The following is a 10974-nucleotide window of genomic DNA, read 5'->3' on the forward strand; positions in this document are numbered from 1 at the left end:
AAGGGAGAATGGGAGAGCGAGAGATGAGGAGAGAAGTAAGGGATGGTGGAGAAGAGAGTCTGCTCTCCACATGTACTTCTGCTCGGCTCATATTAACGCTCTGGAGCTCGCTGTAAATATAATAACTTCTTTCCAAACAAATATCCGAGTAATTAGTGCGTTGCAGAATGTTTCAGAGACGCCGTTCGGAGGGTTTAGGGCTTTTCCTGGAGTATAAACACCGTATCATTCCGCGTATTAAACGCTTACGCTCTGGCTCCAAAGCAACATTTCTAGCCCAGGCGTCCGTGTCAACTAAAAAAAACAAAAAACAGAAAACCAGAAAACAGGCCTTTGATAAAAACACGGCGGCCGTCGGAGAAAAAAAACAACTCGGATTGCGCAAGAGCCGGCTCCTAGATTACCAACGCGGCTGAAAACTCCTGCGTGCTGGAGGCTATTAGGCTAAAACAATTCCCCAAAAGGCAAGGTAAGGTGCCAAAAGGCAAGCCAATAGGTCATGGTCACCAACCACAGAAGAATGCCGAGGACCCCAACATCTGGAGCCTGCGCCGTCACGGTTGTGCATGCGCGTCCAGGGCGGGTGGGAGTGCGCCTCCGAACATCATGCCGGGGAACACATTTGAACTGAGCAGAGAAGGGGGACAGCCTCGGCTCTTCACACTTTCTCCCCAAACAGAGTTAATTCAGGAGTTTATATATAATTCGGCTTTTTTGTCTTGTAATTAAAACGTCGGATGATTCGGCGGAGTTGGATTTCTCTTGGCTGGCAGGGTCTGCGTTCACAGAAATCCGCTTTATATGCCAAGTCGCACCGTAAAGACTCCCAGATCCTCCAAACAGCTTCCCCCCCGGTATATTAATCCTGCAGAGTTCATCCGCAGCCTGCGCTATTCGCCATAAAGAACCATCCATGAGGTTTATTCACCAAAATCATCACGAGAAGAACATTACTTAACTCATTCATGCCAGCCATGGGAAGCTTCTCCGGCAGGGGGCCTTCTGTCGGCCCTGAATAATGTATAGTTATATGAATGAGATATCCTGTATAATGTATAGTTATATGAATTAAATGCCCTGCATAGTGTATAGTTGTATGGGTGAAATGACCTGAATAATGTAGTTATATGAATGTGATGTCCTGTATAATGTATAGGTGTATGAATGTGATGTCCTGTATAGGTGTATGAATGTGATGTCCTGTATAATGTATAGTTATATGGATGTGATGCCCTGTATAATGTATAGTTATATGGATGTGATTCCCTGTATAATGTATAGTTAAATTAGTGCTATGCCCTGTATAATGGAGTATTAATTCAAAAGTGATACTTTTTATTGGACCAATGATAACTAATGAAGAGACCTCCGAGGTCTTGAAAGCTTTTGTGATTCTACATCTTTTTCTACGACAGACTTTAACTATTTGTGCCAAGATAGTAATTAAAGGGTTCATTTAAATGCTTGATGAGTTCATTCCGTAGTCCGTGGTAAATTTCCTTGGAATTCTCGCTATTTGCAGAGACGTTTGCCTCAATGTGCAAGGGCTACATAATATCAGCGTTGTTTGCCCTGAATAAGCCACGTGTCATATTTCATAAACCTCATCATTTTCTGTACAGCGGCGGCCGCAGCTGCTCGCTCCCGGGGGTCCGGCTCCCGTGTTTACCCCGCGTTTGGGTAAACATCGCAATTATCCTCGGTTTGTATCATATTTTTTCGGCCTGCAGTCTCTGGAAAATGTGCTGAGTGCGTTTGGTGCTGTCTCTGTGAAACGTATACAGTCACGAGACGCACGCGGGGTCTCTGAAGAGATGTTCAGTGATACTCCGAGACCCCGCACCCCAGCCTGATAACTCGGGCTATTTGCGTAAACATGCTCCACGATCTGGTTCTTTGCGGGGTTAAGCGCATCGACCCCAAATGTTTGACTCTCAGCCACTGAAAGCTAAACAAGCAAAGAATCATCAGATAATCAGATGACATCATAACGCCAGTCGCTGGGACCCGGAAGACAGTAGACAGTTCGGTCGCTATACCGGGACTGCCACCCTCCTACTGGACATTTATAAAGCCGTTCCCTGCTGTTTCTATACACATTATCGGGGCTTTTAGGGCTGTAGAACCCTGCGATCCCCTCATACCCAGCAAACATTCTGAGCCTCGCCGGTCGCTGTATATCTGGCGGAGTTTCCGTGAAATCACTGGAGCTCGGCAGATACGGAGCGATCGGCTCTCCACGGACCGCTCGCTCCTGTTCAGACTTCTGACGGCGTTGTAAATGAACTGCGCTTTGATCTTTCTCCGAGTCTGAAGGTTTTAACGCATTCCTCACACGTGAAATAATCATTAGCCCGGTCCGGCTTCATCTTGGATTTTGACCTCAACTTCCCAAAGACCAAAATCAGACAATTTTCTCCAACATTGTGGAGAACCTACAGAAAAAAAGAAACCCCAAACAAAAAGAAAACGTAGAGCATCCATCAGACGTACATGTAACGCCACAGAAAAGAGGCAGATGCCAGGCGGCCCCCGGGCCAAAGTATCTTGTTCAGTAAAATTTAAACAGATAAAGGGGTTTAACAAAGGACAGGAGGGGAGTTTATTTCAAAGGAGGAGAAAAACAAGAGTCCAGAATCTAACACTAGAGGGACAGAGGCTGAGATGGAATAGAAGGAAGTTTTACTTTACTGACAGGGTGGTAGATAAGTGGAGCAGCCTCCCAGCAGAAGTGGTAGAGGGTAATACTGTGAGGGTATTAAACATGCATGGGATAGACATACGGCTCCTGAATCTAAGACGAGACCAACGACTGATTAAGGTTTGAGTCTTTACAGCAGGAGAAATGGGCAACTAGACAGGGGCCGAATGGGGCCGATTTAGGTAGAGTAGGTAGATTGATGCTTTAACTACATAACGTAATTCATGAGTTCAAACAGCCTGACTTTGGCAAACTAAAGCACAAAATTAACAACAGCAAACATTGGTATTACTTGTAATATTTCAGACTATTTATAACTCCACGTAATTCACGCGACACAAAGTTATTTATTGAGTAAAAGCACAGATTTGATGAGCGCGTACCTCTCGGCCACCGGCTTTGCGATGCGCTCGAACACGGCTTCTTGTTTGGCGTCTTGGTTAAACGTTTCTTGAAACCTGCAAAATATCCAAAGATTAAGCGCTAGCAGCAAAGCAATTTCTCGCAGGATATCATTGGCCCCTCCTTACCGAACGCAGCTTAAAAAACACAGGGCCGTGTTGGCCCCTCGCCCGCAGGGTGGTCTGTATCGCCGGGTCGTGAATACGCGGACGCCAGAGATTAGTTCTGGGCAGTAAAGCTCTGTTATTTATTCAGGTCCCCGCGGCCAATCACGTACGAGATAACAAACCGAGGAAAGTAAACGCATTCTGAGCGGGAACTCACAGTAATACACAAAAACCCCTTAATCTCAAATATTAGCTTAAAACACAAAACCTCGTTACAAATCCCATTACTTTCAATAGTACCCTAATAGCTACGATTACAGCAAGATAACTGCCACGGGGGCAAACCTCTGCCATCATCAGGTGGGCTACAGCCAGTACCCCTGTATGGTACCCGGATGAGCAGGAGGGCCCATGCTCTTTGGCCCCTGGAACACCCTACCTGCATTCTGCGGCGCCTCCAGGTCACCCCCACTTCCCCTCCAACCACAGCGTGTTCCTGGGGGACCCCACCAGGGATGTCAGCGGGACTGCCCATTGACTTCAGTGGACCACCGGTGACATAAATAATAATAATAAATATATATAAAATATAAATCCCGGCGGGGGACCAATCACCTGGCTCGTGAATATAATGTTATTTTGCACCCAAAAATTAAAGGCAGAAATTAAAAAGAATTCCTTTCACAGAAAGCTTGGGCCAAGGAGTGCTGGGAATCAGGAAAGGCCGTACCTAAACTTATAACTCTCTCTCTTATTGTTCACGAATCCGTCTGCGAGGTCGCGGGGGACGGTGATTTCCAAGCAGGACGAGGCGGCATCTTCATCAGAAACGGAGAAGATCTGTGAGAATTAAAAGGTTAATGGGGTCAGCCGGATCCAGGGGGTCTAACAGGATGCAAATGGCGGGGGCAACGCAGGACATCAGCAGCTAACATATGTATTTCATTCCCCTTCAACAGAAGCCTCACTGACTCCGAGGCCTCAGGTTCCTAAACCTAGAAGAGAAGTTCTAAGGTATCCCTGGCTCGATTGGCCATAGATTAATCATGGAGTCAATAACTTAATGTATCTCTGGCGTGGGGCAGATTACGTGTGCAGAGCGGCACCTCTGGAGAGGACGAGCCAAGACAGGGTGACCCAGACTCGATCCTCGGCTCACGGAGCCACAAGGACGCTGAACTGGACTCACCACAAGAGCAGATCGGTCTATCCCCCCCCATGATTCCAGAGCCGAGCCGAGTAAGATGTTCTGCTGTAGCTCAGCCCAAGCCAATTCCACCCAGATATGGTCTGTAGCAAAGCCTGAGCTGGGAAACATCCAGGGGCCACATACAGGATACTACCCCGATTCTACTGCCCCAAACCTCTGTGGGACGTTTCACCTAACATAAAAAATTACCCTTCAAATGTTTGGGGTCACTCGGCTGTTTTCATGGAAAACAAGGACATTTCTGGCTGTAACATAATTACAAAAAGGGTTTCTAACCATCAATTATCCTTTTACACTTAAACTTGGATCAGCAAACAAAACGTGCCATTGGAACACAGGAGTGATGGGAGTGAGAAAGGGCCATTGGAACACAGGAGTGATGGGAGTGATAAAGGGCCATTGGAACACAGGAGTGATGGGAGTGATAAAGGGCCATTGGAACACAGGAGTGATGGGAGTGATAAAGGGCCATTGGAACACAGGAGTGATGGGAGTGATAAAGGGCCATTGGAACACAGGAGTGATGGGAGTGATAAAGGGCCATTGGAGCACAGGAGTGATGGGAGTGATAAAGGGCCATTGGAGCACAGGAGTGATGGGAGTGATAAAGAGCCATTGGAACACAGGAGTGATGGGAGTGATAAAGGGCCACTGGGACACAGGAGTGATGGGAGTGATAAAGGGCCATTGGGACACAGGAGTGATGGGAGTGATAAAGAGCCATTGGAACACAGGAGTGATGGGAGTGATAAAGGGCCTCTGTACGCCTATGAAGAGATTCCATTAAAAATCAGTCGTTTCCAGCTACAATAGTCATTTACAACATTAACCCCATCTGTGCTGGATTTCTGATCCGTTTCATGTTATTTTACTGGACAAAATGTGCTTTCTTTCAAAAACAAGGACGTTTCTAAGTGACCCCCAAACCTTTTCCCGATAGTGAATATTAACACAGCAAATGTGCATCACCGGTCTCTGTAAATTCCGATATCCGCTAATCACTATTTCCACAGGAGACTCGTATAATTCACTCTCCCCCATCCCAAAGAACGCATAAACAGCAACCGCTCGATATCATACAGTCATGTGATGCGTATATCTCACCGCATATAGCGTGAGTGCACATATATACAGGATCTAAAGATAATCCAGCAAAACCAAGGAAACCTAACCGGAGGCGACAAACGCACGTCGTGTGAGTGATAATATACAGATATGTTTTGGCAACGGTCACAATAACATATAATGAATAATCCCGTTCCAATAACAAGTTTAGGGTAATAATGCACTTTTTGGTTACTCAGATAATCTCTCGCCTTTGTGTTTACAGAACCAAATGACCTAATTCTGCATCACCTGCCGCAGTCAGGACCCGCTGAACAAATTACATCACAGAGAGCCAACAAATACTCTGATTCCCAGCATCAGAATAAAAATATTACCCTGTTCTCGCTGAGCCCCAATCTACTAGACATATGCCCCTTATATGCTCCTTATCATACTACCTGCGGGAAACAATAGAATGGCTCAGTCTCAACCACCCAGCCAGACACTCTGACTTATAATAACCAGCACTGGGGGTTATATTACTGTATACAGCGCTGGGGGGTTATATTACTGTATACAGCACTGGGGGGGTTATATTACTGTATACAGCACTGGGGGTTATATTACTGTATACAGCGCTGGGGGTTATATTACTGTATACAGCGCTGGGGGGTTATATTACTGTATACAGCACTGGGGGGGTTATATTACTGTATACAGTGCTAGGGGGTTATATTACTGTATACAGCGCTGGGGGGTTATGTTACTGTATACAGTGCTGGGGGGGTATTATTACTGTATACAGCGCTGGGGGGTTATATTACTGTATACAGCGCTGGGGGGTTATATTACTGTATACAGCGCTGGGGGGTTATATTACTGTATACAGTGCTGGGGGTTATATTACTGTATACAGCGCTGGGTGTTATATTACTGTATACAGCGCTGGGGGTTATATTACTGTATACAGCGCTGGGGGTTATATTACTGTATACAGCGCTGGGGGGTTATATTACTGTATACAGCACTGGGGGGGTTATATTACTGTATACAGTGCTAGGGGGTTATATTACTGTATACAGCGCTGGGGGGTTATGTTACTGTATACAGTGCTGGGGGGGTATTATTACTGTATACAGCGCTGGGGGTTATATTACTGTATACAGCGCTGGGGGTTATATTACTGTATACAGTGCTGCGGGTTATTACTGTATACAGCGCTGGGGGTTATATTACTGTATACAGCGCTGGGGGGTATATTACTGTATACAGCGCTGGGGGTTATATTACTGTATACAGCACTGGGGGGTTATATTACTGTATACAGCGTGGGGGGTTATATTACTGTATACAGCGCTGGGGGTTATATTACTGTATACAGCGCTCGGGGGTTATATTACTGTATACAGCGCTGGGGGTTATATTACTGTATACAGCGCTGGGGGGTTATATTACTGTATACAGCACTGGGGGTTATATTACTGTATACAGCGCTGGGGGTTATATTACTGTATACAGCGCTGGGGGGTTATATTACTGTATACAGCGCTGGGGGGTTATATTACTGTATACAGCGCTGGGGGTTATATTACTGTATACAGCGTGGGGGGGTATATTACTGTATACAGCGCTGGGGGGGTATATTACTGTATACAGCGCTGGGGGTTATATTACTGTATACAGCGCTGGGGGTTATATTACTGTATACAGCGCTGGGGGTTATATTACTGTATACAGCGTGGGGGGTTATATTACTGTATACAGCGCTGGGGGGTTATATTACTGTATACAGTGCTGGGGGGTTATATTACTGTATACAGTGCTGGGGGTTATATTACTGTATACAGCGTGGGGGTTATATTACTGTATACAGCGCTGGGGGGTTATATTACTGTATACAGCGCTGGGGTTATATTACTGTATACAGCGCTGGGGGTTATATTACTGTATACAGCGCTGGGGGTTATATTACTGTATACAGCGCTGGGGGTTATATTACTGTATACAGCGCTGGGGGTTATATTACTGTATACAGCGCTGGGGGTTATATTACTATATACAGCGCTGGGGGTTATATTACTGTATACAGTGCTGGGGGGTTATATTACTGTATACAGCGCTGGGGGTTATATTACTGTATACAGCGCTGGGGATTATATTACTGTATACAGCGCTGGGGGTTATATTACTGTATACAGCGTGGGGGGGTATATTACACATATACATGTACTGGTCGCATGCCTCCTGTTTAATATGATTTGTATTGATCACACAGATCAGATCACAGATGATGAGTAAGTAAAACGCGATAACTACCTCCGCACACGCGTGATTTCTGAGAACACGGCTCATACGTGTGACGCGTCTCGGGGCGTCTCACAGAGTGCGAAAAATTTCAGACACTTAAAAGTTAAGAGGTGATTTAAACGAAGTGTTTGAAAATATAACTTAATTCCATCTGGAGGAAAAACATAAAATCTTCAAGGTGTTTAAAATGTGAAACGCGTTTATTATAAACCCTGTGAAACCCTGCACACGGTATAAATTAAATATACATTAATAAATGTAAATATCATTTGATATTTTAATGTAATACTTTCTATACAGCCGTGTATAAAGCAGAAAGATCTAAAATAAAGCCCCCCAGAGACCCCCAGCACGGACTCTCATACAAACTCCAGTAACCCCCGGGGTTAGCGAATACATCGTTATACCGCAACCGAAAATATAAGTCTGGGGATAAAATATGGATTAAAACAAAAGCATTTAGTCCATGGAAGTGGACTCAGTCGGTCTGTCTTATTTTTCATATATATTTGAGTTATTGTGCAGCGCCCAAAGGGTTAATTGAAATCCGGAACGAGTTCAGACGGCGAGCGGAGCGCATCGGTCATTTCATGAATATATTTCCAATGCGGTGACCCCGGCGCTCGCTAACCACGAAATACTTAAAAAGTTGATTTAATAAAATTCAGTAACTCACAGACTACTGCTGCGTAATCCCCTGACAAAAACTACCCCCCCGTCTATCCCCTCACACCACACCTGCACCCACTCCACACCTGCACCCCGACCTCCGCACCTGCACCCACTCCACACCTGCACCCCGACCTCCGCACCTGCACCCACTCCACACCTGCACCCCGACCTCCGCACCTGCACCCACTCCACACCTGCACCCCGACCTCCGCACCTGCACCCACTCCACACCTGCACCCCGACCTCCGCACCTGCACCCCGACCGCCACTCCACACCTGCACCCACTCCACACCTGCACCCCGACCTCCGCACCTGCACCCCGACCTCCGCACCTGCACCCTGACCCCACTCCGCACCTGCACCCACTCCGCACCCTGACCCCACTCCGCACCTGCACCCCGACCTCCGCACCTGCACCCACTCCGCACCCTGACCCCACCTCGCACCCTGACCCCACTCCGCACCTGCACCCTGACCCCTCCTCAGTACCGCGACCCTCTTCTCCTAACCTGCCACCTGCACCATGCCCCGCCCCTTCACCTGCCCCTAGGCCCCGCACCCCTTGGATGGCCCCGGCTCCCCCATGTTGAAGGCTGCCCCCGTCTCACCCCTGTGGGTCTCCTGCTCGGTTTGATTCGGGCGAAGATCTGGATGGTCTGCTTCACCATGTTCCGCCTTGGAGTCCCCGCTCTGCCTTCCCTAGCAACAGTAACCAGAGAACGCTACCCAGCATGCACTGCGAACACAGTGGGCCATACAGGGAGCGGGTAACAAGTGATGGATAGTTTAAAGGGGCGGAGTTAAACGCCGAGAGGCATATATATCATAGGGGCGGTTGACGATGTTACAAACTGTGTGTAATACAGGGGGTGATATATACTGTGTGTGTAATACAGGGGGTGATATATACTCTCTGTGTGTAATACAGGGGGTGATAGATACTGTCTGTGTGTAATACAAGGGGTGATAGATACTGTCTGTGTGTAATACAGGGGGTGATATATACTGTCTGTGTGTAATACAGGGGGTGATAGATACTGTCTGTGTGTAATACAGGGGGTGATAGATACTGTCTGTGTGTAATACAGGGGGTGATAGATACTGTCTGTGTGTAATACAGGGGGTGATATATACTGTCTGTGTGTAATACAGGGGGTGATATATACTGTCTGTGTGTAATACAGGGGGTGATATATACTGTCTGTGTGTAATACAGGGGGTGATAGATACTGTCTGTGTGTAATACAGGGGGTGATATATACTGTCTGTGTGTAATACAGGGGGTGATATATACTGTCTGTGTGTAATACAGGGGGTGATAGATACTGTCTGTGTGTAATACAGGGGGTGATATATACTCTCTGTGTGTAATACAGGGGGTGATATATACTCTCTGTGTGTAATACAGGGGGTGATATATACTGTCTGTGTGTAATACAGGGGGTGGTATATACTCTCTGTGTGTAATACAGGGGGTGATATATACTGTCTGTGTGTAATACAGGGGGTGATATATACTGTCTGTGTGTAATACAGGGGGGTGATATATACTGTGTACGACAAGGGGGTGAGGCTAGTATGAGTGTATGTGTATGGTAGGGGGGAGAGGAAGAGTATAGTGTATAGATGTGTAATAGTATGAGGTTAGTATGAGTGTATGTGTGTGGAAGGGGGAGAGGAGTATAGTGTATAGATGTGTAATAGTATGAGGTTGGTATGAGTGTATGGTGTTAGTATGAGTGTATGTGTGTGGTAGGGGGAGAGGATAGTGTATGTGTATAGATGTGTAAGTGCATGGTGTTAGGGTGAGTTTGCGTGTAAGTGTGTGCATGTGTTTTAGGTACAGGGGCCACTAACGTTTGGCCTCTCCCTGTACATGCACGGAAATCGCTCCCATTCAACCCAGTTTTATTTAACCTTTCCAGCTCAAAAAATAAATAAAACAAAAGGTGAAGTTTGATGGGTGGTGGGAGGGCGTTGGGGATAGTGTAGGGGGTTTGATGGATGGTGAGAGGGCGTTGGGGATAGTGTAGGGGGTTTGATGGGTGGTGGGAGGGCGTTGGGGATAGTGTAGGGGGTTTGATGGATGGTGAGAGGGCGTTGGGGATAGTGTAGGGGGTTTGATGGATGGTGAGAGGGCGTTGGGGATAGTGTAGGGGGTTTGGTGGGTGGTGAGAGGGCGTTGGGGATAGTGTAGGGGGTTTGGTGGGTGGTGAGAGGGCGTTGGGGAGAGTGTAGGGGGTTTGATGGGTGGTGGGAGGGCGTTGGGGATAGTGTAGGGGGTTTGATGGGTGGTGGGAGGGCGTTGGGGAGAGTGTAGGGGGTTTGGTGGGTGGTGAGAGGGCGTTGGGGAGAGTGTAGGGGGTTTTGGTGTTTAGGGAGGGAGACAAATATATATATTTTTAGTGTATAGTGTTGGGTACTTTGGGGGGTGGCTGGAGGGAATTGGGGAGTGTAGATTAGGAAAGGAGAAAAAAAAAATAAGTTTTTTGTTCGCTCATCTCCACCATACCCAACGAACGCTTGG

At 46.9% G+C, this 10974-nt stretch overlaps 1 protein-coding gene across 1 annotated transcript in view; it reads right to left on the reverse strand.

The window, feature by feature from the left end:
• KIF6 (kinesin family member 6) overlaps positions 1-9129 on the reverse strand; it is a 76360-nt gene extending 67231 nt beyond the window's left edge. Inside the window, exons 1-3 of the mRNA XM_053461012.1 lie at positions 9056-9129; positions 3941-4050; positions 3085-3159 (exon numbers count right to left, since the gene is read on the reverse strand). Of these exons, the coding sequence (XP_053316987.1) occupies positions 3085-3159; positions 3941-4050; positions 9056-9115 (245 nt within the window). The 5' untranslated portion in view covers positions 9116-9129. The remainder of the gene's footprint in view (positions 1-3084; positions 3160-3940; positions 4051-9055) is intronic.
• Between the last annotated feature and the right edge of the window lie 1845 nt (positions 9130-10974).

The sequence above is a fragment of the Spea bombifrons genome, chromosome 3 (assembly GCF_027358695.1).
Source record: "Spea bombifrons isolate aSpeBom1 chromosome 3, aSpeBom1.2.pri, whole genome shotgun sequence".
NCBI lineage: Eukaryota > Metazoa > Chordata > Amphibia > Anura > Pelobatidae > Spea > Spea bombifrons.